This window comes from Mauremys mutica, chromosome 12 (genome assembly GCF_020497125.1).
Source record: "Mauremys mutica isolate MM-2020 ecotype Southern chromosome 12, ASM2049712v1, whole genome shotgun sequence".
Classification (NCBI taxonomy): domain Eukaryota; kingdom Metazoa; phylum Chordata; order Testudines; family Geoemydidae; genus Mauremys; species Mauremys mutica.
This window is the reverse complement of record NC_059083.1, coordinates 40,312,943-40,340,782: the sequence shown is the minus strand read 5'-3', so window position 1 is coordinate 40,340,782 and position 27,840 is coordinate 40,312,943. Positions and strand designations below refer to the sequence as shown.

At 53.5% G+C, this 27,840-nt stretch overlaps 3 protein-coding genes across 3 annotated transcripts in view; 1 reads left to right on the top strand and 2 right to left on the bottom strand.

The window, feature by feature from the left end:
* The window catches only part of LOC123345201 (E3 ubiquitin-protein ligase TRIM39-like), a 45,676-nt gene extending 20,497 nt beyond the window's left edge, over positions 1-25,179 (bottom strand). Inside the window, exons 1-7 of the mRNA XM_044981909.1 lie at positions 24,697-25,179; positions 16,402-16,497; positions 6,785-7,015; positions 5,183-5,205; positions 4,976-5,083; positions 3,916-3,951; positions 1,684-1,694 (exon numbers count right to left, since the gene is read on the bottom strand). Coding sequence (XP_044837844.1) covers positions 1,684-1,694; positions 3,916-3,951; positions 4,976-5,083; positions 5,183-5,205; positions 6,785-7,015; positions 16,402-16,497; positions 24,697-25,116 — 925 coding nt within the window. The 5' untranslated portion in view covers positions 25,117-25,179. The remainder of the gene's footprint in view (positions 1-1,683; positions 1,695-3,915; positions 3,952-4,975; positions 5,084-5,182; positions 5,206-6,784; positions 7,016-16,401; positions 16,498-24,696) is intronic.
* The window catches only part of LOC123345199 (butyrophilin subfamily 2 member A1-like), a 343,661-nt gene that overhangs the window by 97,114 nt on the left and 218,707 nt on the right, over positions 1-27,840 (top strand). The gene's annotated exons all lie outside the window — the stretch shown is intronic.
* LOC123345197 (butyrophilin subfamily 1 member A1-like) overlaps positions 1-27,840 on the bottom strand; it is a 651,080-nt gene that overhangs the window by 492,589 nt on the left and 130,651 nt on the right. The gene's annotated exons all lie outside the window — the stretch shown is intronic.

The following is a 27,840-nucleotide window of genomic DNA, read 5'->3' as shown; positions in this document are numbered from 1 at the left end:
CTCATTTTTTCAATTTTTTTAAAAATATGGCCAAGGGCCTTGTAAGTTTCCTTGTGGCAGAAGGGCAGGAAGTGCCCCCTGGCTGCAGAACATAACCAAGTGTTAGCCATAGTCAAGCCTGCCTTTAGGTAGACCGGGGGAAAGGAGGTCATGGGGGCCGGCCCTTTAAGGGGAGTCAGGGACCAGCCTACCTGTGACAGGCTCCTGTAAGGGAGAACCAGCCAACCCAGCCCCACCTGGAAGTAATTAAATCCCTAGGTGGCTGGTTGGCAGCTAAACAGCTAATGAGCCTGATAAAGGGTTACCAGGGCTCAGCTGGAGGGATCCCAGAAACAGGAAGCTGCTGAGGAGAGGGGATCCCAGGAGAGCTCACAGAGCAAGGAGCCGGGAAGGGGCGCACCTAGAGCAGTGGTCCCCAACGCGGTGCCCGCGGGCACCATGGCGCCCACTGGGGCATTTATGTGCACCCGCCTAGTGCCCAGCAGGGGAGAGAAGCCACGGCTCGGCGCCTGCCGGGGACAGAGATCTCTGGGGCCCGCAGGCTGCGGGCGCCGGTGTTCTCTGCCCCTGGCAGGCACAGGGCTGCGGCTTCTCTCCGGCTTCTCCAGGGCTGCAGGCGCAGTTCTCTGTCCCAGGTAGGGGCGAGGCCGCAGCTTCTCTGCAGCTTTGAAGCTGGAGAGAAGCCGGGGCCCTGCCCCTGCTGGGGACAGAGAACTCTGGGGCTGCAGGCTGCAGGTGCTGGTGTTCTTGGTCCCTGGCAAGCGCGGGGCTGTAGCTTAAGCCGGAGAGAAACCACGGCCCTGCGCCTGCCAGGGACCGAGAACACCAGCGCCTGCAGCCCCAGAGAAGCCGGAGAGAAGCTGCGGCCACGCGCCTGCCAGGGACAGAGAATGCCGGTGCCCACAGCCTGCAGCCCCGGAGTACTCTGTTCCCAACAGGCGCGGGGCCATGGTTTCTCTTCCCTGCTGGGCACTAGGTGGGCCCTGCGCCTGCCGGGGACAGAGAACACCAGCGCCCGCAACCTGCAGCTTGAGTTCTCTGTCCCTGGCAGGTGTGGAGCCGCGACTTCTCTCCGGCTTCTCTGGGACTGCAGGCTGCGGGCGTTGGTGTTCTCTGTCCCCAGCAGGTGCCGGGCCATGGCTAAGCCGCCGCCCCGCCCCTGACAGGGACAGAGAACTCCGGGACTGCAGGCTTCATTCTATGTTAAAGTAAGAATAATAACTATATTTGGACCATCGGTTCAACAATGTTTTACTTTTTTAAAATAAATAAGATGAAAACTCTTTCTGATATTTATTTTGTAAAAACTCCTTAATTTTTCTTACAGGCAGATAAAAAAGAGCAAATTCACATGGTAAGGTGAAAAAGTAATTGTCGAATAATTTAATTAATACCTTTTACATGTAAAATTACCCTTTTTATCTTATGGATTCATATATTATGTGATATTAAATATGATGTTTTTCGTATTATTTAATTTACAAATACAAAATAAGCCTTGACAAATTGTTGGCGCCTGCCACACTCTTCTGAAAACATGAATGTGCTACTGGCCACAAAAAGGTTGGGGGCCACTGGCCTAGAGAGAAGAGCTCCTCTAAGGGGGAGGAGCTGCCAGAGATGACATTGATAGAACAGCAGCTGTATGAGGACAGAGCCCTGCAGGTGAGGGCTGCAGGGAACAAAGGTACAGTCTGAACTGAGCTCAGCTCCAGGATCGAGGGCTGGGGGCGTCTGACTCAAGGAGAGTGAGGACCTTGAATTAGAGCCAGAGGCTGGAGCAGAGTAAAAGAAAAGATTTTATTTTGGGGTTACTGGGACTCAGAGTGGACCCCAGCAGGGGACTTTTGTCTCAGCCCTTTTGGACTGTGGGGAGCAGTTTAAGGAGGGCTGAAGAGAGTAAACTGAGGCAGGGCAGTTGCAGGGCCACCCAGACCCAGCTGAGGGGGAGCTTGGGGGAGCCACCCCATGATGAGTCTGCACAACTGGCCCCCATTTAACAGAACTGCTGCCCGTTCCCCAGGCAGATGGAGCCTCGCGTTCTCCAGTCTGTCTGCATGGGCCCAATGGAGCCTGCGTCCCTGAGTGAGAACCTGGAGCAACTGAACACGGGGTGGTGCCTCCCACCTGACTCCTGGCCTCCCCATCCCTCTTCCCTGCAGCTGTCTCTGAGCCTGCTCCTCCTGCCCTCTGACTGCCTGTACCCTGGGGGTACTGAGCCCCCTGCTGGCTGCATATTAAACTGGGGGTGACCCAGGGCCCAGCACGGAGCCAGCAGGGTCACTACAATACTCTGTCTAACCCAGACAGAGAGGCCCATGGGTGCACTGGGATCCTTGCACCATCTCAACGTTTGCTGCTCCCCGTGCGAGGCCTTGTCCACACTCAGATCGGGAGCTGTTAGGGGCCAGCAGCCCCTTGTTCTGTCTCTGCAGTGCCTGGCTCACTCGTGGGCACTATATCAATAATAACGCTCACTGCCCAGCCCCTAAGGGCTGTGTGACTGGGCGGGACCTTCCTCATTGCACACAGGGACCCTGGGGTGCAGGGAGCCCTGGTTACTCTGCCCCACAATTCACCCAGCAACTCCCCGGAGCTGCCGGACCCAGGTCCCCAGGATCAGAGCGCAGGCAGTCGAGTGGCACTGACCGTCCAGGGCTGCTGGGGTGGGGGGAAGGAAAGGGTTAATCCCAGCACAGTGGCACTTTTTTGCCCAGCACTGGCTGGTCTCTGCCCTCTGGGTGCAGCTCAGGGCGTGTGTCTCTGAGCAGGTCCCTGCCCACTCACCCGCCATTTGCCCCAGACACAGAGAACCCAGGTGCAGAGGGAAGGAGCAGCCCCAGCAGCGGCGCATTGGCCCTGGCACGGGCTGAGCCTGCGAGTGCAGCAGCAGAGGCAGCAGCAGAGAGAGGGGCTCAGCCATTGAGAGCAGCAGCGTCCCCACCCGCAGGGGAAGGGTCAGCGCTGGGACAACAGGCCGGGCTGGGGCAGGGGCTGGGAGCTCTGGCAGCGAGCGCGGTGCCAGCACCAACAGCCCTGCTCGAGATCCTGGGCCTGGCCAGCCTGGAGCAGCCAAAGAGTGACTCAGGGCCTGGGACCCTGCCCAGGAAGGGGCTTCCGGGGGGGGGGTGACAGGAGGCTCCCCAGGGGCTGGTGATCCCCTAGAATGAGGCACTGAGGTGACAGGCTCAGAGGCCAGGGATGTGGAATGGCCCAGAGCCCAGCCATGTTCAGGGTCGAGTGGGCACAGACTAGGGTGACCAGATGGCAAATGTGAAAAATCGGGACAGGTTGGGGGGAAATCGGTGCCTATATAAAGAAAAAGGCCCAAATATTGGGACTGTCCCTAGAAAATTGGGACATCTGGTCACCCTACCACAGACTGTGCTGGGCTGGGAGCAGTGCATGGGGAGGCGAGCAGGGATGTGCTGGCTCCAGCCAGTCACAGAGAGGAAGCTGCTTCCCTCACAGTCTGTGGTTTCTGCTCCCTGGAGCCCTAAGACTCTGACCCTGCAGCCAGCACAGCCTCCATCGGCTGGGACAGACACACCCAGCTTGTCCCCTTCGACTGCTCCCTGCTGGGGGTGGGTGGGAAGAGAGGAGCGGCGGGGGTAGTGTTGCCGGCTCAAAGAGCCCGAGGCGGAGCAACAGCAGGGTTCGTTGCCCGGTGTGCGTCGCACTAATTATCACACCAGGGTGGAGAAGCAAAACCAGGTTTATTTGAGCCCAAATAGGTGCCAGGGAGAAAAGCATTCTCAAATCCTGCACCCCGATACAAGCGGTTTTCCTCTCTTTATACAGAACTTCAGCTAAACATTCCCATTACCCCCACACTCCTCCTCTCCCCCCCACCTTTCATTCCCATGCAGCAAATACACTTTGCAATAGCAATCACATGAAGCAGTTAAGTCATACTTGGCAAAAAACCACCTTAGCTCGTTAGCAACTTTTCTGTGATCAGTTATCTGTACTTTCCCACCGTGGGGGCTACGTTCTCATGCATATAACTTTAATTACAGCACCTGCTTTCCGCCTATCTTATTTAATATTGGCTACATCTAGTATCAAGCAACCTTGCCACTGCCAGTAATTAGCACATAACACAAAAGGTTACAAAAGTTTAGTAAGGCTAACAAAAGCACTTTACATAAAGGTACTTTGGGTCACATAGGCCCAAAGTCACAACTTTGGTTTACTCAGGCCTAGTGGCACCAACAGTAGGATGAAAGGGCCAGTTCAACAATCACAGACCGAGCTCACTGAACCTTCCCAATCCCCATCTCCTCTGTCTTAGTTTCTTCTCTGTCCCTCCTCACTGTCAGGTTTCAGCCTTTGCCCCCGTCTCCATACTGGGGTCTTGGATTGGAGCAGCTCACGGTCAGCTGTTGTGACAGGGTCACACTCTTGTGAGTGAGTCTCACTCACTGAGCAGCAAACCACTGACCCAACCTCACACTGGGCTGTGCTCAGAGCGGACGAGGGGCCCGTAGGATTCAGCTTGTTACCCAGTAACACATGGCCCAGGTCAGACCGCAGCAGCCAGACCGGCCTCTCCTGCAGCGCAGAAAGCTGGGCCAGCCTTGGCTAATGGGACTGGGACAGTGCTGAGCTGTGCCCACACAACGCAGCCCCCACATGTCCCAGGAGAGAGGCACAGACACATCATCCGTTACCCGTCTGTGCAGCTCCCGGCACAATGGGCCCAGTCCAGGCCTCACCTGGCTCAGTGACACCCATTAACTCAGCCATGGAGGGGTCAGGATGTCAGAGTGATGGGGCCTGGTCAGATACCTGGGCAAGTACCAGCAGGTGGCTGTAAGTAGCAGGCAAACTGCCCAACACTCAGCACATCAGCCTCCAGCTCCAGCTATCACACAACTCCAAGCCTGTCAGCTGGGTCCATGTGTGTCCCAGGGTCCCAGGCTCTGTCCAGATCCCCAGGCACAATACAGTGGAATGTCCCAGTAGATTCCACTCACCTCTGAATCTCTTCAGCACTTCCCTCATGTCAAGGAAAATTGTATACATGTTCTTCAGGTCAGTAGAAACAGCTTCTGGTTCCTGGAGTTTCACATTCTCACTCCTGTGAAGAAAATGTCCCATCATCACTCAGCTGTTCTGTACACACATCATCCCAGAACCACCACCATGAATATAAGAGCAATGAACATGGGAAACACACCTGCTCAATGTGCTTTTCACATCCTGAAAGGAAAAAGAGAATCAATGTTCTGTATTAATACAATGTGCATAAAACTGTGTGAGTTTCACTCTGGGCATCAAACTTTCATCTAGAACAGGGGTGGCCAACCTGAGCCTTAGAAGGAGCCAGAATTTACCAGTGAACATTGCCAAAGAGCCACAGTAATATGTCAGCAGCCCCCCATCTGCTACCCCACTCCAGCCCCCAGCGCCTCCGGCCCACTGGCAGCCCTGCCAATCAGCGCCTCCTCCTCGCTCCCCATGTCTCCCACCCACCGCAATCAGCTATTTTGCAGTGTGCAGGAGGCTCTGGTGGGGAGGAGCGAAGGCATGGCAGGCTCGGGGGACGGGGCAGGGGCCTTGGGGGAAGGGGTGGAGTGGTGTCAGGACCTGGGGCAGAGCAGGGGGTTCAGCAGTGAGCACCCCACAGCACATTGGAAAGTTAGCATCTGTAGCTCCAGCCTTGGAATCAGCGCCTATGAAAGGAGCCGCATATTAACCTCTGAAGAGCTGCATGTAGCTCCAGAGCCACAGGTTGGCCACCCCGATCTAGAAAACAGACCAACCCTCCAGGCTTCACTGTTTTGTGGTAAAATCTCATACACCATTTTGCATTAACACTTGTTTCATTTATGTAGGTGAGACAGGAATTTAGCTAAAGGGCTCTCCCTTCTAGGGACCCAACCCATCAGTATCTGTGTCTATCAACTGTGTTGGGTCCAATGCTCTGGAGTCAGAGCAGGGATGGGTTTAGCTCAGTAACATTTTTGTATCATCCATTTAATCTCCTGTGGCCTCCTTGGGTCTCCATGATGAAAATTCCCCTCTAACATGAACTATGATATTATGGAACTGATAGAGCCCTTAGTCTGATGTTCTGTTTGTCAGTAAACCACAGAACACATTTATTCTAATGGTTGGAATCCAGACCCAGGGATCTGAGTTATAATTCTGGATGGGTGTGTTGCCGGCACAGAGCCCCGAGGACAGCAACAGTGGTTCATTGCCCGGTGTGCTTCGCTCCAATAAACACACCAAGGTGGAGAAGCAGACAAAGTTTATTTGAGATCTCAAATCGCTGGTTGCTCGGAGACACACACATCTCAAATCAAGCAGCACAGATAAAAGCAGCTCTCTCTCTTTATACATGATTTCAGCTAAGCATCTCTATTACCCCCACTCCTTATCCCCCTTTACTCCCCCCTCTCCTAGTTCCCATATAGCGGATACATTATACGGCTAGCAATTACACTAAGCAGGTTAAATCATACTTGGCAGCAAACAAATCATCTCGTTAGTGACTTTTTTTTCACTGGTTATTTTGTTTTACTCCCTCTTTGTTATCCTGCCTTCCTCCCCCCTCCCTTCAGCCAGGTGCAAGCAGGCCTTATCATTGCCTCCTGGTATCAGTGTTGCACTGATAACTAGCTGCTACACATTTCATTCTCGGTTACTGGCTTGTGAGGTCGATTACAGTTTAGCTTGGGGCCCTCTAGGCATGCATAGAATAACTTTGGTTCATTCAGGCCTAATACAGATGCCTGATGCCACCAACAGGTGGAGAATTTTGATGCCATCTCACCTTTAGCAGCTCAGCAACCGGTTGCTGACACTTCTCCTCTCTCTCTGCAATCAGCTGCTGCAGAGAGGAGCTTTGCTGCGAGAGTTTGGTTACATTTTCACTTAGCCTCTGCAGAGTCTCCCTCTCCTCCTCCTCCAGGCTCTGCAGAAGCATCTGCTCCTCCTCTCTCAGCAGTGTGTGCAGTTTGTTAAATTCACCTGCAATCATCTCTCTCTTATTCTTCACTTTCCCCTTGAAATAGAAGAATAGGAAAGGCACAGAGAAAATGTGAGCCAGATGTTGAGTTACATGGACTGGGCCTGTCAAGGGTTCCCTCCCCACTCTGAACTCTAGGATACAGATATGGGGACCCACATGAAAGACCCCCTGATCTTATTTCTACCAGCTTAGGTTAAAAATCCCCCAAGGCACAAATTCTCCATTGTACCTTCGATTAGGTAACGCTGCCACCACCAAATGATTAGACAAAACTCAGGGAAAGGACCACTTGGAGTTCTTACTCCCCTCTAATATCCCCCCAAGCCCTACACCCACTTTCCTGGGGAGGCTTGAGAATAAACAAGATAAGCACAAACCAACCTTGGGTTTTTTTAGGACTCTAAAAAAACCAGATTCTTTAAAAAAACCAGAACTTTATTAGAGAGAAAAAAAGTAAAAGAAGCACCTCTGTAAAATTAGAATGGAAGATAATATCATAGGGCAATCAGATTCAAAACACAGAGGAACTTTAAAGTTAAAAAAAGAAAACCAGGAATACACCTTCCTCTCAGCACAGAGTAAATCACAAGCCAAAATAAAAGTAAGCTAACGCATTCCCTTGCTAGTACTTACGAATGCTAATGGAGTCGGATTGCTTGCTTTCTTGATCTGTCTCCGGCAAGCACACAGAACAGAACAGAACAGAACAGACAAAAACAAAGCCTTCCCCCACCCCCATTTGAAAGTATCTTGTCCCCGTATTGGTCCTTTGGGTCAGGTGCCAGCCAGGTACTTGAGCTTCTTAACCCTTTACAGGTAAGAGGATTTGGTGCCTCTGGACAGGAGGGACTTTATAGTACAATATACAGAAAGGCTGTTACCCTTCCCTTTATATTTATGACAGGACCTCTGTCCATGAAGCAGGGGATATTAGATCAGTATCAGGTTTGTAAGGATATTGACTTCATTGGGAAATGTACCATAATGGGTTTGTTTTAGTTCAGAGTTAATATGGCCAGTTCTATAGCAGGGTTGTCTAGGGTGCTTTGTAAAGCTACAGTATGTTATTGGGCGTGGCATGGGATGGACACAGTGGAGTGGGGAGAAATCAAGGGAACAGGAGATATTTACAGGGAGCTGCAGGGTGTCCGTGGGGGGATTTGGGTGCCAAGTGCTGGGCACTCAGACACCCAGGGGAGCCGTCACAGCGGGATGTGGGTGATGCTCCTTCTTTGACAACCTGCTCCCAGGGCTGCAAAGTTCAGGACCTAGGGCTGGTGCTAATAGTCCTTTGGGTGCCATCCTGGGGCTCACAGGGGTGTTGGGCACCCAAGGCATTGTCAGGGCTGGCTTTGGCCTCACCCAGTCTGCATGAGTGCCCCATGCCCATGTGCCCAGTGCCCCTGGGATCGCAGCCTTTAGGGAGCTCTCTAGGCTCCCAGAGCAGCAGGTTGGCTGATGCCAGCTGTGTCCCCACCTGCTCTCTGAAAGGAGCCGTTGGACCGATGCTGAGCCGGTGCTCAGCCTGGCGGGGAGGGGGCTGGCTGCTCTGCACTGGCCTCTCTAGCTCCCCTGCAGCTCAGCCAAGAGGTGCTGGGTGATCCTGGTGTTGGTGCCACTAGGCCTGAGTAAACCAAAGTTGTGACTTTGGGCCTGAAGTGAACCAAAGTTCTTACATGCTGTGAACTTTAACCAGCCTAAGATGCTAACAGACTGCAAGCAAAATGTGTAGCTGTCAGCAATCTCCGCTTGCAAATGTAGGAGTTTGAAACAGCAGAAGCGGCGGGGAGGAGGGGGAGAGGGGGAAGGAAAATCTGTATGCGTTTGTTCTGTGAAGGCCATAGATAAGCTTGTGCATGAGAACCTTTTCTAACACGCTGAAATGTAATGCCTAATGTAGCTGCTGCTGGGAAGGGAGGGGTGAGGGGGAAAACCGAACAAAAGGCTTACACAAACAAGTGGGGTATAAATGCTGGGACCCCGCCTGTGAGCGGGTGTGCAGGATTTGAGAAGGCTTTTCTCCCTGGCACCTTTCTTTGTGCACAAATAAACCTGGTTTTGCTTCTCCACCCTGGTGTGATAATTAGTGCGACGCACACCGGGCAACGAACCCTGCTGTTGCTCCGCCTCGGGCTCTTTGAGCCGGCAACACTGGGATGAGCCTGCCCCCAGTGTGACTCAGCCCCAGTGATGTTGGGGAAAGTCCCTCTTACTCTCCCTGAGATGCCAACATGGCCAGGGGCTTAAGCAGCTTCCCTGACCCCTTTCCTCCCTGCCCCCAGAGCCCTCCTCCCTGAAACCCCAGTAAGTGAGCCCCAGATCCTCCACCCACCCCCAACCTCTGCCCTGTCCTGACCCACCTCCTCTTCCCTGTGCAGGACTCTAACCTGTCTGTCTGTTGGGTTCAGCTATGTGAGGGGGGAGGGGCCGTGCTCAGTGTCTGTCCGAAGAGGCAGCTGTTTGAATGCTGTAACTTCCACCTCCAACTCTGCCCTGGTTAATCTGAGCCCCCAGCGCAACCCTCCAGCTCCCCTGGGCCCATCTGCTTAGGGGGTTTGGACACTGACCCATCCCCCAGACCACCCCCACCCCGCCCCTGGGAGCCCTGCAGCCACAGGGCACTCAGACAACTCGGGTGCAGCAATAGTAATCCCCAGAGTGCCAGCTCCCTCAGGAGCCCCTGCTGGCACCTGCCTGAGACTTTGTACATGTGGCCTGGACCCTGCAAAGGGCCGTAGGCCTGCAGCCTCCTTCTCCTCCTGCCCCTGGGAGCTGTTGAGTTACAGCTAATTCGAGTGGTGCAGCGTTATCGTATCTCTAATATCTCCCCCCATCAGACATGGCCAGCGCATCCTTCATGGGGCCTGTCACCTCCCGGCCCTGCTCCCATCCACAGGGATACTCCCCACGTGCCTATGACAGCCCCTCTCAGTGGGTGACTGGCCGCCCCTGCTGGGCCTCGTCTCTCAGTCGCTGGGGCTGCAGCTACTCTGCCGAGTGATACTGATCATTGGGCCGTGACCTCTAGTGATGTAGGACGTAACGCGCTCTCACTGGGATATAATCAATGGTTTCAGACCCACACCAGTGACTGTCCCAAGGCGCAGCCGTTTCCATGGCGCTGGCTGGGCACTTTGCCGGACACATTCAAACCTGGGTGTTAATTGTCATGCACCTAAATCCCTATTGTCTGAGGAACTGAACAGCAGCTGCTTCCAGTGTGGGCAGTGGGAGCTGCTGCGGTTCTGTCCTCTGGAAATCAGCCCACTTCCGCTGTGCTCTAAATACGGCTTCAGATGCAGAACCAGAGGCACCCAGCTCTGAGCATTTCAGCTCTTGGAAATGACCAGTTTTGTTTGAATAGCGAGATACTAACTTCTCCTCTCATCCCTGCTGCTAGCGTCTTCTTCACGCCCCCCACGCTCTCTGCAGGGGTTTCACTGTAAAAGGCAGGTGAACAGAACAGACATTGTGTCCCATGGGTTCATCACCTGGCTACAGACAAGCACAGGTAAAGTCACAGTGACAGTAGCAGGTCACTGGGATGAAGTGGCCATGTGATGGCAACAGGGGCTGTGAAGTGGTTGAGTGCTGCCTGGCTTGACACTGATCTGCCCCTGCTCTGCTCACTCAGGGGGTGTCCCCACTGCAATGAAGGTGACACAGCACTGTGTGTAGACACACTCAGGTAGCTTTGCTCTGGCTAGCTCGGGCACTGGTAGCTATGAAGCTGCAGCAGCACGGGCTGTACACACCCACCCAGACCCTGGGTGTTACTCAGTCACTAGCCTGCAGTTGGCTGTTGGGGCGATGTAGATGCACCCTGGGGGCAGATTTTCCACAGAGCTCCACACCCGCAACTGGGTTTGATGTTCAGAACAGCTCAGCTCCCAGCATGGCCCCAGCCCACCCAGCTCCGTGAATCTGAACCTCACCCACGGGGGGGGCAAATCATCCTCCCAGCTCCAGTGTCTGGCCCAGGCACTGGGCAGATTCACTGCAGGGATTGTGGGTGCTGAGCGAGAAGGAACAATCTGTTTCCTCCTCTGTTTCCTCCAGGCTGCAGAGAAGCTGCAGAGCTTTGTCATGGAGGCCAATGAAAACTGATGGCTCTAGCAGCCGACACACCATCCCCAGTTTGGCAGTTTGACTGTGTGCTTGATTGTTTGATTGCTTGTTGGACCAGTTTGATTTGGGAGTGCTTTGTTCCAGCTGGGCCTGACTGTTATAAAAAGGCAGTCAGCTGCAAACCAGGTGAGCAGCGAACAGCAGAGAGGCAAACAGAAGGAGTTTGGCTGGGATCCCTCTGAGCAGAGGTACGCTAAGTGCTGCAGTAGGGGGACTGCTCTGGTGAGTATCTGAGTGTCTGTTGGGGGGGCAGTTTGGCAGTTTGACTGTGTGCTTGATTGTTTGATTGCTTGTTTGAACAGTTTGATTTGGGAGTGCTTTGTTCCAGCTGGGCCTGACTGTTATAAAAAGGCAGTCAGCTGCGAACCAGCTGGGCAGCGAACAGCAGAGAGGCAAACAGAAGGAGTTTGCCTGGGAGTTCGCCTGGAGAGAGCTCTTAGAAGGAAGAGACCATGGATGCTGAGCGATCTGCCGTTGTGACCTGCACAGGATGCGCCATGTTTGTCTTCCTTCCACAGGATAGAATCGACTTTGTCTGTACAAAGTGCAAGCTGATCTCCATATTGGAGGAGAAGATTCAAGGTCTGGAGAAACGGATATCAACCCTGCGTTCCATAAAAGAAAATGAGGATTTCCTGGATAGACGTCAGGATCAGCTTCAGTGGGCACAATGTTATGAAGATTCAGAGCAGGTTACACAGCGGGGACAGAAGGCCAGTGAGGATAACTGGCGGCATGTGACATCCAGAAGAGGAAAGAGTACCAGAAACGTCCATGTACCAGAAACACAGATACAGGTGAGCAACCGTTTTCATGTTCTCTCTGCAGGTACTAGTGCAGAGAGTGGAGTGGATGATACATCTGAGGGAACAGAGCAGAAGGAGACTCCACTGATTGGAAGGCATGAGATGCGCCGTCCTAGGGATGGGGGTTCCACGACCACCACTCCCAGGAGGAGGAGGAGGGTGGTGGTAGTCGGGGACTCTCTCCTCAGGGGGACGGAGTCATCTATCTGCCGCCCTGACCGGGAAAACTGAGAGGTGTGCTGCTTGCCAGGGGCTAGGATTCACGATGTGACAGAGAGACTGCCGAGACTCATCAAGCCCTCGGATCGCTACCCCTTCCTGCTTCTCCATGTGGGCACCAATGATACTGCCAAGAATGACCTTGAGCGTATCACTGCAGACTACGTGGCTCTGGGAAGAAGGATAAAGGAGTTTGAGGCGCAAGTGGTGTTCTCGTCTATCCTCCCTGTGGCAGGAAAAGGCCAGGGTAGAGACCGTCAAATCATGGAAATCAACGAATGGCTACGCAGATGGTGTTGGAGAGAAGGGTTTGGATTCTTTGACAATGGGATGGTCTTCCAAGAAGAAGGATTGCTAGGCAGAGACGGGCTCCACCTCACGAAGAGAGGGAAGAGCATCTTTGCAAGCAGGGTGGCTAACCTAGTGAGGAGGGCTTTAAACTAGGTTCACCGGGGGAAGGAGACCAAAGCCCCGAGGTAAGTGGGGAAGTGGAATACCGGGAGGAAGCACAAGCAGGAGACTGCAAGAGGGGAGGACTCCTGTCTCAGACCGAGAAAGCGGGACAATCAGCAAGTTATCTTAAGTGCCTATACTCAAATGCAAGAAGCCTGGGGAACAAGCAGGGAGAACTAGAAGTCCTGGCACAGTCAGGGAATTATGATGTAATTGGAATAACAGAGACTTGGTGGGATAACTCACATGATTGGAGTACTGTCATGGATGGATATAAACTGTTCAGGAAGGACAGGCAGGGCAGAAAAGGTGGGGGAGTTGCGTTGTATGTAAGAGAGCAGTATGACTGCTCAGAGCTCCGGTATGAAACTGCAGAAAAACCTGAGAGTCTCTGGATTAAATTTAGAAGTATGAACAACAAGGGTGATGTCATCGTGGGAGTCTGCTACAGACCACCAGACAAGGGGGATGAGGTGGACGAGGCTTTCTTCCAGCAACTAACAGAAGTTGCTAGATCACAGGCCCTGGTTCTCATGGGTGACTTTAATCACCCTGATATCTGCTGGGAGAGCAATACAGCAGTGCACAGACAATCCAGGAAGTTTCTGGAAAGTGTAGGGGAGAATTTCCTGGTGCAAGTGCTGGAGGAACCAACTAGGGGAAAAGCTCTTCTTGACCTGCTGCTCACAAAACAGGGAAGAAAAAGTAGAGGAAGCAATAGTGGATGGGAACCTGGGAGGCAGTGACCATGAGATGGTCGAGTTCAGGATCCTGACACAAGGAAGAAAGGAGAGCAGTAGAACAGAGACCCTGGACTTCAGAAAAGCAGACTTTGACTCCCTCAGGGAACTGATGGGCAAGGTCCCCTGGGAGAATAACACGACAGGGAAAGGAGTCAAGGAAAGCTGGCTATATTTTAAAGAAACCTTATTGAGGTTGCAGGAACAAACCATCCCGATGTGTAGGAAGAAAAGTAAATATGGCAGGCGACCAGCTTGGCTTAACAGTGAAACCCTTGCTTGTCTTAAACACAAAAAAACAGCTTACAAGAAGTGGAAGATTGGACAAATAACCAGGGAGGAGTATAAAAAGTATTGCTCAGGCATGCAGGTGTGAAATTAGGAAGGCCAAATCACACTTGGAGTTGCAGCTAGCCGGAGATGTTAGGAGTAACAAGAAGGGTTTCTTTAGGTATGTTAGCAACAGGAAGAAAGTCAAGGAAAGTGTGGGCCCCTTGCTGAATGAGGGAGGGAACCTAGTGACGGAGGATGTGGAGAAAGCTAGTGTACTCAATGCTTTTTTTGCCTCTGTCTTCACAGACAAGGTCAGCTCCCAGACAGCTGCACTCTGCAGCACGGTATGGGGAGGAGGTGACCAGCTCTCTGTGGAGAAAGAAGTAGTTTGGGACTATTTAGGAAAGCTGGACGAGCACAAGTCCATGGGGCCGGATGCGCTGCATCCGAGGGTGCTAAAGGAGTTGGCCGATGAGATTGCAGAGCCATTGGCCATTATCTTTGAAAAATCATGGCGATCGGGGGAGGTCCCGGACGACTGGAAAAAAGCTAATGTAGTGCCCATCTTTAAAAAAGGGAAGAAGGAAGATCCAGGGAACTACGGGCCAGTCAGTCTCACCTCAGTCCCTGGAAAAATCATGGAGCAGGTCCTCAAGGAATCAATTTTGAACCACTTAAAGGAGGGGAAAGTGATCAGGAACAGTCAGCATGGATTCACCAAGGGCAAGTCATGCCTGACTAACCTAATTGCCTTCTATGATGAGATAACCGGCTCTGTGGATGAGGGGAAAGCAGTGGATGTGCTATTTCTGGACTTTAGCAAAGCTTTTGATACAGTCTCCCACAGTATTCTTGCCAGCAAGTTAAAGAAGTCTGGGCTGGATGAATGGACGGTAAGGTGGATAGAAAACTGGCTAGATGGTCGGGCTCAACGGGTAGTGATCAATGGTTCCATGTCTAGTTGGCAGCCGGTATCAAGTGGAGTGCCCCAAGGGTCGGTGCTGGGGCCGGTTTTATTCAATATCTTCATTAATGATCTGGAGGATGGTGTGGACTGCACCCTTAGCAAGTTTGCAGATGACACTAAACTGGGAGGAGTGGTTGATACGCTGGAAGGTAGGGATAGGATACAGAGGGACCTAGACAAATTAGAGGATTGGGCCAAAAGAAATATGATGAGGTTCAACAAGGACAAGTGCAGAGTCCTGCACTTAGGACGGAAGAATCTCATGCACTGTTACAGACTAGGGACCGAATGGCTGGGCAGCAGTTCTGCAGAAAAGGACCTAGGGGTTACGGTGGACAAAAAGCTGAATATGAGTCAACAGTGTGCCCTTGTTGCCAAGAAGACTAATGGCATTTTGGGTTGTATAAGTAGGGGCATTTCCAGCAGATCGAGGGATGTGATCATTCCCCTCTACTCAGCACTGGTGAGGCCTCATTTGGAGTACTGTGTCCAGTTTTGGGCCCCACACTACAAGAAGGATGTGAATAAATTGGAGAGAGTCCAGCGGAGGGCAACAAAAATGATTAGGGGGCTGGAGCACATGACTTATGAGGAGAGGCTGAGGGAACTGGGATTGTTTAGTCTGCAGAAGAGAAGAATGAGGGGGGATTTGATAGCTGCTTTCAACTACCTGAAAGGGGGTTCCAAAGAGGATGGATCTAGACTGTTCTCAGTGGTAGAAGATGACAGAACAAGGAGTAATGGTCTCAAGTTGCAGAGGGGGAGGTTTAGGTTGGACATTAGGAAAAACTTTTTCACTAGTAGGGTGGTGAAGAACTGGAATGGGTTACCTAGGGAGGTAGTGGAATCTCCTTCCTTAGAGGTTTTTAAGGTCAGGCTTGACAAAGCCCTGGCTGGGATGATTTAGTTGGGTTTGGTCCTGCTTTGAGCAGGGGGGTGGACTAGATGACCTCCTGAGGTCCCTTCCAACCCTGAGATTCTATGATTCTATCTGCAGAAGGGAAACAGGAGCCACGTAATAGTGAAAACACTGCACCCAATATTGAGAATTTGCCCCTATCAGAGATCTCAAGGCTGGGTCTGCACCACTTTACAAGGGCCAGGAACTGCCCCTCCTCTGCCTACAGGAGCTGCTGCACTGAGATCCCCACCAGAGAGACAGCCTGATGCTGCCAGCACCCTGGATGGCAGGTACCATAGGCCAGGGGAGGCTGAGCTTCCCCAAACAGGATGCAGCGCCCCTCCCTTTGGAGGATGCTGCAGACCTGCTGCCTTTGGAGTGCTGCCTGCGCTCCGCCCGGAGCCCCCGCTCCAGCTCTTCCCCCGAATCCCACAGCACCCGCCGTTTGCTGCCCATCAGCTGTGTGGGGGGCCCCACCAATTGTTCCTCTCCGCCCCTCCCCCGTCACTCCCCCTTAAGGCAGGAGGTGGCAGAAAGGAGCAAGCGGCAGGCGAGGGGGCCTTGGGGGTGGGGGAGAGGAGCGAGCTGCAAAACTGAACGGTGAGCGGGGAGCCTCTGTGGAGCGGGCTGAGCAGGAGCTGGGCATGGGGCAGAGCAGGAGGGGAGCGTGGGCGGGGCCTCGGGGAGAGGAGGACACATGGGGGTGGAGCAGTGGGCAGGGTGATGATCCGGGCACCGGGGAGGTTCCGGCACTCAAACCCAGGCTCCCCAAATGCCGGAGGCTTGTGCTGTCCATGGCTGGCACCAAGCCTGTGCAACGGAGCAAACAACCAGAGCAGGTTCATAACCTCATTCTGGAGCTTTACGGCCCCGTCATTCCTGGGAACGCTGCAGGGGGAAGGGCTCAGGGAGGAATAAACCTGGACACCCACCTGCCACTCTGTGGTTTTCTTCTCCTCTTTAGATGTCAGAGCCAGGGCCTCTTCCAGCTCCTTCCTCAGAGGGCCCAGGACTCCCTGGAGTTTCTCCTGCAGGGACATCGCGTACGATAAACAGCCATTAGTCTGCCTGTCTGATGGGTGGACAGTACTGTCCATATTGGCATTTCATACACAAGCAGTAAATACCCTGGAAGGAGGCAGCAGACTGGGCTCTTCCGGACCAAAGGCCTCATGGGAGCAGAGACGCCAGTCTCAGAGCAGGGGCTCTCCTCCCTGCAGACACTCAGGACTTCTCAGAGCCTGTGTCTGAGCTAAAGCTTCACATCACTGAGCACAGGCCAGAGGGGACACAGCTGGGAAGGTTCTGAACGATCCCTCCTGCCGGTGCCAGTGAAGATGTTGGGGCAGCACCTCGCTGCACTGTACCCAGACCCAGGCCAGGAACAAGACCCCACTGTGCTCTCGTTTGTCCAGGCTCCCATGTGGCCTCCCTCAGGCAGCAGCCGAGCACCTGAGCCAGCGCAGTCCCATTAACTGTATAGGGTGAAGCTGTGATGTGGCTGGAGGTCAGTGAGGAACAGGGAACACTCGGTCTGGGGGAATGTGCCACCCATAATTATAACTGCTCCAGAGCTGTAATAACCCAGGGCTCTCTTCCCCTTTGACAGCGTGTGATTCATTCACACAGCACAGCAACGTGCTCCTGCCCCGTCAGCCCCGCTCTGTGCAGCACCCCTGGCAGCCCCTCAGAGCCCCCCCTAGAGATCTCCCCATTTCACTCTCTCTTTGGGCCCGTGAGTTCTCTCCCCCTCTCTGCTCAAGGGCCCAGGCTGCTGCTGCAGCTGCTGCTGAGAGCTCCTGGGGAGCTGTTCGGTGACACCCCTGCGGTGCTACTGCAGGGAAGCAGTGAGTGATGGAGCCAGCAGGGGCTAGTGAGAGACAGGAGGTGGAAAAGCAGCCTTTGCATCCAGCAAAACAGCTTCATAAATGAGCAGGGATCAGAATGTGGGAGGGGCAAAGGTGGCTGGATTCTTTGAAGCTCCATCCACAAAATAAGCTCCGCCCATGTGAGTCACCAAAAGGAAACACCATGATCTGTTCACAGTAGTTGGTGCAATCTTCAACATAGGATGGAGTTGCTGATCGGCTCCAAGGGGATCCTGGGGCCTGGCTCCCCTCATGGGGCTAGAATATACCCCTGGGATCTGCTGGACTCCCTGGGCTGGGTCCTTCTATACTGGTAAAAAAAGTAAAAGGTGGCATCTCCCAAACATCACCTGCTTGTGGCATTGGAAGGCGGCATCACTGGCAATAAATGGTGCTGAGCTGTGACTCTCCCTCTCTGCTCTCACACAGGAAACAAAATCCTTAACAATGTTGATATTTGAATGATCATCCCTGGGCACCTGAGCTGGGACTGAGGCAGTTTAGACCTCTCAGAGCTGCTGTGCCCAGCTCTCTGCATCCCCTACATGTGGGTCAGTTATCAGGTTTTCTTCACAACCAGAAGAGCTGGAGAGTCAGTGTAACACAAAGTGAAAGCTGAGATCCTGGAGAACAAGGCAGTCACTTCGGAGAAGTACCAGTACTTCCTGGCTGTGTCGGAGCCCTGTCAGCGAACACAGAGACTTGGGCCTGGTCTTAACCTAACACACAGGTCGCCCTAGCTACTTAGCTGTAGCACTGTAATAAGGTAATAATTGGAGATATACCAATCTCCTAGAACTGGAAGGGACCTTGAAAGGTCATTGAGTCCAGCCCCCTTCCTTCACTAGCAGGATTGATTTTTGCCCCAGTTCCCTAAATGGCCCCCTCAAGGATTGAACTCACAATCCTGGGTTTAGCAGGCCAATGCTCAAACCACTGAGCTAGCCCTCCCCAGAGGGGCAGAGAAGCAGCTCCATGGATGAGGGACTGGGAGCAGAAATTTGGAACAGTTCAGGCCAAACTGAGATTGTCAGTGAGTCTGGTCCCTGTGGGGAGGGAATTCAGGCCATTTCCCTCCCTTCCATCTGCAACCCTGGGTAGAGCCCCCAAGGTCAGCCCATGTCCTCCCATCTCCTGGGGTGAGGGCAGGGAATTTCAGCAGTGTCTCATCCCCAGCCTCCCACTCTTTAGCACAGACACAGCCCCAGATGGGAGATGGGAGCACTAACATGTTTCTTTAATGTTGTTCCAGAACCGCATTGTCTCACCCATGCTGCCAAAACCCAACTTTGCCAGAGCACAGATGGCCCCAACTTTGCCAGACAATTATAATACCATCGTGTGTACACCCTAGTGTATAGTAAATGGTGTATCTAAGCTGTAAGGTCAGCCCACATCCTACTAACTTTATCTGGGCTAATGGTTGCAGGAGTTAATATAGGTGGAACAGGACTGCTGGACAGGGAAGAGCTGAAAGAGGAGAGAAGAGGAGGATATGTAGAGAAAGAAGAGCAGGACGCAGATACCAGCTGTGGGTTTCTGTGCCACTGAGGTTCAGGAATGTGTCAGGGTCCAGATTATTTTGGTGTGTAAGCAGGACCGGAGCAAGGATATTTTGCGCCGTAGGCAAAATTTCCACCTTATGCCCCCCCTGTGATGTTCAGCCCCCACCTTCCTACCGCCAAGTTCCCCCCAGGGGCCCAGACGCTCACAAAGCACAGGAGGCACCGGGGGGGGGGCTGCAAAGAGGGGGGTGGTATGGGGGCTCTTCCAGGGGAAGGTGGCAGAGAGGGGGGTGCATGGGATTGTTGCAGGGGGTGGAGGTGGCCAAGAGGTTGTTGCCGGCACAAAGGCCTGAGGCGACTGCAACAGTGGTTCGTTGCCCGGAGTGCCTAGCTCCAATTAGACACACCAGGGTGGAGAAGCAAAAAAAGTTTATTTGAGATCTCAAAGCCCAGTGCTCGGAGACCACGTCTCAGATCAAGCACACACCATACAAGCAGCTCTCTGTCTTTGTACATGATTTTAGCTAAGCATGTCTATTACCCCCAATGCCCAGCTCCCCCTTCCCCCCCCTCTTCTTCCCTCCCTTCTAGTTCCCATACAGCAAGCACATTATAACATAGCAATTACTCTAAACAGGTTATATCATACTTGGCAAAAGACATATTATCTCGTTAGTAACTTTTCTTGACCGGTCATTCTGTTTCACTCCCTTTAGCCAGGTGCAAGCAGGCTGTATAATTGCCTCCTGGTACTGATAACTAGTTGCCACACATTCCATTCTTTCCATCTAGCCTGTGGAGTTAATTAAAGTCTAAACATGGAAGCGGTTCAGACAAGCAGAGGCCTAATACAGGGAGCCTTCATTGGCACTGTCATTTTCCACCCCTCTGTCAACACTGGGCCATGCCTGGTGCCACCAACAAGGTGGAGGGCGGGGGTGTAGTGGCAGGGAAGAGATTCCACAGAGGCAAAAGGGGCTCGTTGCAGGGGGTGCAGTGGCAGGGAGTGGCACAAGGAAGTGGGCAGGAGGGGGTTGTTGCAAGGGGCTGGCAGGCAGGGTGTGTGTCTGTGCCTGGGGTTGTTGCAGGGGGGTGAAGGTGGCACAGAGGGGTTTGCACAAGGGAGGAGTGGGCAGAAGGGAGATGGCAGGTGGCAGGGGAGGGGTCCCGAGGTTGATGCAGGGGTGAAGGTGACCGTGGCTGGCGGGGGGGACGGGGGATGGGGTATGTTCCTGGGTGGAGGTTGCCCAGAGGCAAAAGTGGCAGGACAGGGTGGGTGGTTGGGGCTGGGGGTGCAAAGGGGAGAAGGTAGCTGGTCGCTGGGTGTTGGAGGGGGTGATGCTGGCTGGGGGAGGAGTGCCCGGGTTGCTCCCACAGACACCATTCCCCAGGCCAGGGACTGGACCTGCCCACCCCCCGGGCGCTCTGTGGGCCCGTGTGGCTCTCTGTGGCCTGGCTAGGTACCCTGCAGGCGGAGTAGACACCTAGTTTCTATTCCCGAAGAGCAGAGCACAGCTGCACCTTCTTCCCCACGCCGTGGGCCGAGACGGGCTCCCCGCTGCCCCCGGGGCTCTCAGTGGTGGCACAGGCAGCCAGCCCCTCCCCATGCCCGAGACTGCTGCCGCCACCACTGAGAGCCCTGGGGGCGGCGGGGAGCCCGACTTGGCCCACGGCACGGGGAAGAAGGCACAGCTGCTAGCGCTAGACCCTCCCGTACCGTGCCCTGCTGCCGGCTGCTCCCCCAGGGGGAGAGCCTGGCTGCGCCGCGGGCAGCCCCTCTGGAGCCAGGAGGCAGGGAGCAGTGGCAGCCTTGTGCTCCGCTGTTTAAAAAATATTTGGGGTATTGCTTTTTGGCACCCCCAACCACTTGGCGCCCTAGGCGGCCGCCTAGTCCGCCTGGTGGTTGCACCGGCCCTGTGTGTAAGCAGGGTCTGAATGAGCTCTCCCCTGACAGCTAGCTGGGCAGGAGAAAAGACTTCAGGACCAGACTGTATTTACATGAACACACCCACTCTGCCTAGATATCCAGCAGACAGAGCTGTCCTTGCAAAGTGATCAACTTTGGCCGGTGTTGGGTTACAAATCAGTTTTGTACTGATGCAGGGATAGTGAAATATTGTTATCAGTGTTGTTATATTAATTGTATGAGTAAAGGGCAGCAGAGCTGTGCTGAGCCTGCCCTGAATTAGGGGGTCACCCTCTACTGAACGCTCTAAGCAGGGGGCTCGGATGCCAGAGCCCTGTGAAGATTAAGACAGGGTGGGAATAAATGTGCCTGCTGGGAGGTGTGGCCTTTACCCAAGAGTCCTAGGCATGGTTTAACTTGCTGTTCCCCACCGTTGAAAGATAGAACTACAGACGGGTCTCGATTTACACAGGGGTTATGTTCTTAAAAAACACTGTGCAAATAGAAATCGTGTAAAAAGATGCCAAGAGTCTATGGGAAATAAGGGTTCAGGTTCTGGGCTCACAAGATAAATGCCAGGAGGGTGGAGTGGAGTAAATCCCCAGTGCCTCCACCCCACTCCCTGGCAGCAGTGCTGAGCAGAGCAGAGTGAGCCCCCAGCAGGAGTGCCGGGCAGAGCTGGGCGAGCTCTGGAACCTGCTCCCTAGTAGGAGCACCAGGCAGTGGAATGGGGCAAGCCCTCGTGCCCAGCTACCCGCAGGAGCACTGGGCAGAGCAGGAGTGCCACCGAGTGGCACAAGCTATCATGGCCTGGGTGCACTCCTGGGACTGGGGGGGCCCTGACCAAAGTTTCCATGGCCGCCTGCAAGGCTGGCTGGAGGAGGCACCCCGATCCCTCCTGCTCCATCCCTCCTGCCTTCCCTCCCCCACCCCCATCATTGCCCACCCAACCAAGTGTCGGGTCCTGGTTATGCCACTGATTTATGCATCTTGGCCACCGTGCTACACTGTGTAAAAGTGAATCCCTCACGTGTGCAAAAATAAAGGATCACAATTAATTGACCATGTATAACTGAAACCATGCAAAAAAATACTGTGTAAATCAAGGCCTGACTGTAATTAAGGCTCTATTAGGATTCCTTTGTTTTGTTAAGTGATCGCAAAATACTTCCACAATTATGAGAGACTCTTTTCTTTTCCCTTCTCTTTATTATCAACAAAGTGTCAGATTATACAGAGTCCATAGGACAGAGCAGGACAATGCTCTCAGGCCCCACGCTGCAGGGGGATGTGGGGTCCAGGGTGGCCTGGGGGGTTAGCAGGGGATCTGGCAGCAGCGAGTGCCCCAGCCCGACCTGCTCTGTCTCATCCCCCCGGCTCCTGGCATCACTCGGGGGAGGGGTCGGAAGCTGGAAAAAGCGTGGGCAAAGACTTGGGGGAAGGGGTGTGGAGCAGGATCGGGAAGAGGTGGGTCTTGGGGGAAGAGGTGGAGTAGGGATGGCCATGAGTGTAGACACTGCTGTTTGTTTTGTCGCCAGAACTGGCTTCCGCCAGTATCCCACAATGCCAGCCCTGATCGCTCTGCTCCATGTTTTGATCTGAGACTGCCCCCTCCCCTTTCAGAGCTCCAGGAGGTATCTGACAGCTGAGTGTGCTGCTCCCTTTGGGGAACAAAGAGCAAACCATTGGCATGGTCCTGTTCTGCCGGGCACTAGGAACAGAGCAGCTAGCAGACGGCTGTCATGGGCAGGGGGGAGAGACTGCTGTGCTGCTTTGCCATTCCTCAGCACAGAGAGCTCACAGAGCTGCTCAGGATGCTGCTCTCGGCAGCTGAGGAGGCTTGTGGGAAAACTCGGAAGGAACCACAGAGAACCATGGGTGGGCAGGCAGAGCAGGCTGCTTCGGGAGAGACTGCTGTGCCGAGCAGTGCCAGGGACTGATGTGTATGTGTGGGTGTGGGTGTTCCCCTCCTCCAGGATAGGTCGGGCAGCCTGCTGCCTCCCCTGCCCCAGACACACCACTGTCCTCTCCCTCCCCCCACACATAGGGGCCGACTTCCCTGCTTTCCGGTGGCTGCTTGACCTGCTCTGCCCCCAGCCCCGCCTCTTCCTACCCCTGCCACGCCCCCATTCCAACCCCTTCCCCAAATTCCCGCCCTGGCCCTGCCTCCCAAGTATGCCACGTTCCGCTCCTCTGCCTCCCTCTAGGAGCTTGCTAACACTGCCAAACAGCTGTTTGGTGGCGGCTGGACTGGAAGCACTGGGAGGTAGTTGGAGGAGCAGAGACACGGCACGCTCAGGGGAGGAGGTGGGGCAGGGGGTGAGGGGAGCTTGGCTGTCAGTGGGTGCAGAGCACCCACAAATTTTTCCTCATGGGTGCTCCAGCCCCGGAGCACCTATGGAGTCAGTGTCTATGCCCCCACGCACTTCAGGTGGAAAAGGATGCCCCTTGGAAAGATGTGATTGAGAACCTGCATCATGTGATGTTGTACCTGCCCTGTGAGGAACTGCAAACCTTTCCCAAAGCACCCTGTGGCCAGCTGGACAGTGCACTGTTCTCCGTGTGGATGTAAGAGCTGCTAGTGTGTATGTGCTCTGCCCGCACAAGGAGCTAATGTGCAAATGCAACAGCGGTTTTAATTAAAGTGGCATAACTTTTGCCAGCAAAACGTTGTAGTGTAGACAAAGCCTAAGAGCTGACAATCACTAAGAGCAGAGTAGAACCTCAAAAGACTGATTGACAGAGGTTATAAGAGAGAAGCAGGTGACAGGGCAGACAGTGGAATAGATCAGTTGGGTGTGTAGCACGGTGGTGACACCAGAGCAAGTGCTTGGACAGAGGAGCAAGCAAGGTGCCTTCTCCCCCACCCCCTCCCCAGATGCACCTGTGAACTCTGAGTCTTCACTGACCAGAGACAGCCATTTTGAGTGGGGTGTGGTGAGGGAGCAGAGAGGGACTTGTTAAAGCAACTCTTGATTGTAGAGCTCAGAAACCTGAGGCAGAAGACACTGCCCATCACACTCTGGGTGGGTGTTTTGCTCATGGTTTTATGTTTATGAATCCTGCTTGTGGCATTTTCCTTAATTAATGCGGAGTGACTTCCCTCCTCTCATTTAAAGTTTCTTTTCTACCATAGTCACCAACTCTGTGGGTGCTCCAGGGCTGAAGAAACCACAGAAAAAAAATAGTGGGTGCTCATCATTCACTGGCAGCTCCGCCTATCAGCTCCTCCCTCCCGCAACACCTCCTGCCTGCTGGTGGCCCCGTGATCAGCTCCTCCCCCTTTCTCCCAGTGCCTCCCACTCACCACAGATCAGCTGTTTAATGGTATGCAGGAGGCACTGTGGGGGAGGGGTCAGAGCAAGGGTGGGCAACACTCAGGGAGGGGGCAGAATGGGCAGGAAGAGGCAGGACTAGGTCGGGGTGTGGTCTTGGGGGAAGGGAAGGAGTGAAGCCAGAGCAGGGGTTGAGCACTGCTGGGGAAATGAGGAAGCCAGTGCCTGTGTTTTCTACACTCAGACTCAGTGCTTGCGAGAGAGGAAGTATTGCCTCTCAGAGGCGCGCAGGGTGGGGTGTGCTTTGCCCAGGTTACTGGGTGGGGGCATGAGCTGGTTCTGTGTTATACTGTTGAAAAGGAGCCTCTAGATATTGAACCCTGCCCTTCTTGCTTTCCACTCCACCTGGCAGATGGGTTACAAGTGCATAAAGAGCCATCAGCCCTGTTCTCTCTATCAGGCATTGAAACTTGCAGTGTTGGGGCAAAGAATGTCTGGATCTTTTTCCATTACCCACAACCCCCAGTGCTCACCCCTTTGAAAACCAGGCCTCTTTTGTTTAGGTGCCTAACCTTAGGCAGCCAGGTGTGAAAGTTTGTCCTTGGATTGAGGAGAAGAATAAACCTTGTGCCCTTAAGGGGGTTAATTATGCAAAGTCAACAGCATTTCCTACCTTGTACTCCTGGGCAGCCTCCTCAATGGGAACCACTGTGTGAGCGCGGTGAGCTCGGGACTCTCGGCAGATCACGCAGATGAGAGTTTGATCCCCCTCGCAGAAGAGTTTCAGAGCCTCCTGGTGCCTCTCACACAGTTCCTCCTTTTGCCCTTTTCCAGGTTTTAACCCCAGTTGTTTGAGCTTTTGTACAATGTTGTTCAGTTGGGTGTTGGGCCTGAACTCCCTTTTCTGGAGCTGGGCTCTGCACTGGGGACAGGTCAGGGGTGTCCCTGCTCTCTTTTCTGCACAGTACTGGCTGAGGCAGGCTCGGCAGAAGTTGTGCCCACACACGATAGTCACCGGCTCTGTCAGATACTCCAGGCAGATGGAGCAAATAGCTTCATCTTCTATGTCCCCTGCTGTAGCTGGAGAGGCCATCGCAGCTGGGTGGGTGTCTGTTCTCTCTGCCCTTTGCAGGCAGCCAGCAGCCCAACCAGCCACATCCGCAGGCAACCCAAAAGCAAAAGGAAAAAAATCAAACAGCAAGCAGCCGTTTAAAGTTTTTAAATCGTGCAACCAGGAGCCAATCACACACTCTGGCAGGAGATTCTACACCATCCCACCCCCACCAAAGAAAAGGCAGATGCCACAGCCCCAAAAAGCCCCCCAAAAAGCAACTTCAAGAAATGAATAGGTACTGAAATTTAGTACACAAAGAAGCTAAAATAGACTTACTAGGAGCAGAGGGGATAAAGGTTACCACAGTGGGGTGAGCCATCCACAGTGGTTGCCAAAATAAGACATGTGGCAGAGAGGCTGGTGTTGTGGTGTTAAAGCCCATTGCCCCATACGTCTTTGTTACATAAAATAATTCATTGTCCCTTGATGTGTCTCTGACCTGCTTTTCCCATGGCCTGACAGTTACTCTGTTTCCTATAAGCCACTGTAAATGCAGCTATCAGAGGGGCAGCCGAGTTAGTCTGGAGCTGTAAAAAGCAACAAAGAGTCTTGTTGTTTTGTAAATGCAACTTCACTCCATTTTATTTATTTATTTTTAATTCCTTTTTAAAAGCAGTGTTTTGGTTACTCCTGTTTTCCTTATTAGGCCTTGGTTAACATTGTGCACATGGATGCCATTGTGCTGCTCAGTGTACAGTTTTAATAATAAATAATCACAGAAAATAATAATTGATGCTACAGGTTGAACCTCCCTAATCCAGACTTCCCTAGTCCAGCAACACCCCTGGTCCGGCATTGTCGGTGACCCAGTGGGTGCTCCGGGGCTGGAACACTCAACAGGGAAAAACTGACAGGCTGGGGCCAGGAGTGTTGTGGGACCAGGGAAGAGTGGAGCTGGCAGCGGCTGGAGGAGTGGAGGGCTGGCAGCTGGGAGCTGAGCCCCTGGGGAGTGGAGCCCCCAAGCCCCTGGGGAGCAGAGGGGCTGGTGCCCCAGGGACAACATCAGGGAGTGATGGGGCTCACATTGGTCCCAAACCAGGGAATTTGCTGGACCGGGAAGGTCAGTCTGGTCCCGAGGGTGCCAGACCAGGAAGGTTCAACCTGTAGGGTATTTAAGCAATCACTTATAGCAGAGGTTCTGAACCTTGGGCCACAGCTTGTTCAGCTTTCACACCTGGCTGCCTTCTGGCGGATGTGAGACGCTTTGTTTACCTGAGCATCCGCAGGTACGACTACGTGTAGCTCCCAGTGGCTGCAGTTCACTGTTCCTGCAGGAATTAGCTACACCTAGCTAGGGACAAAAAGGCAACCAGAAGAGGTTCTATAAATATGTTAGGAGCAAGAGAAAGACAAAGGAAAGTGCAGGCCCCCTACTTAGCAAAGAAGGAGAGCTAAGCTAATACCTGACAACCTCAAGAAAGCTAAGTGTCAGGAATCAGGGCCTGCAGGAGAACCAGTCTCTGGGCAACCTAATGAGCACAACTGGCCTGTATTAGGCTGCTTGATTGGCTACAGCACCTGATTGGTTGGGAGAATCAGCTGAGCAGCTCTTAAGCCCAGCACCAGCAGCACTTCAGAGGCTGCTCAAAGCATCAGGTACTGCTGGACTAGCACCTGCCTTGTTCTAGTCTTGTCCCTGATTTGCCTCATTTTAGCTAACCCACTTCTGATCCTTGACTCAGGTTCCTGACTCCAGTGTTGGCTCCTACTTCTGGCTAGACTCCAGTTCTGATCTCTAGGTATAATTGCCCATGTCACTGACACTGAGGTGTTTAATGCCTATTTTACTTCAGTCTTCCCTAAAAAGGTTCATTGTAATCAGATACTCTACACAATTAATATTAGCAGCAAGGGGGGAGGAACACCACCCAAAGTAGGGAAAGAACAGGTTAAAGTATATGTAGGTAAGTTAGATGTATTCAAATTGATGGAGCCTGATGAAATTCACCTGTGGGCACTGAAGGACCTGACTGAAGCCATCTCAGAGCTAATGATGATGATCTCTGAGAACTCATGGAGGAAAGAGGAGGACCCTGGGACTGGAGAAGGGCAAACATTGTACCTAGCTTTAGGGGAATAAAGAAGACCTGGGGAGTTTTAGACCAGCCAGCCTAACTTCAGTACCTGGAAAGATACTGGAACAAATATTTAGAGCACTCTCCTATGTGGTGTGGGAGACCCCAGCTCAAGTCTTTTCTCTCCCTCAGAGGGGATGTGAACCTGGATCTCTTTCATGGGTGGTGGGTATAATAGGCCAGGGGAGGCTAAGCTTCCCCAAACTGAGGCTGTGGCCTTGCCCTGAGACCCCAACCTTGCTCCATCTCTCCCTCCAAGCAGGGGGGCAGCTTGGCACTTGGGCTGGTTGGCCGACAAGGGGTTTGGGGCAGTGGATAGCTTGGGTGGACCAACTGGCAGCAAGGGGTGGCTTGGGCTGGCCAGGGGCTTGGGGGGACTCAGGCCATGGTGGGGGTGGTTGGGGCTACTCTGGCTCTGGTGGTGGGCAAGGGGGAAGCAGGGCCTTGGATGGGGGAGCAAAGTAGGGGGCTAGCCTCCCTGAACAGGGGGTTCACCCACACCCATACTGTCTTCATATTGCAGGTAAGTGCTCTAATTACTGGGCTGAAAGTGATGAGGCAGGTAGGTCCTCCTCTGGCCAGGTATTGAATGGGACCAGACCTGCTGAATTGAGCCCTGAAGGCAAGA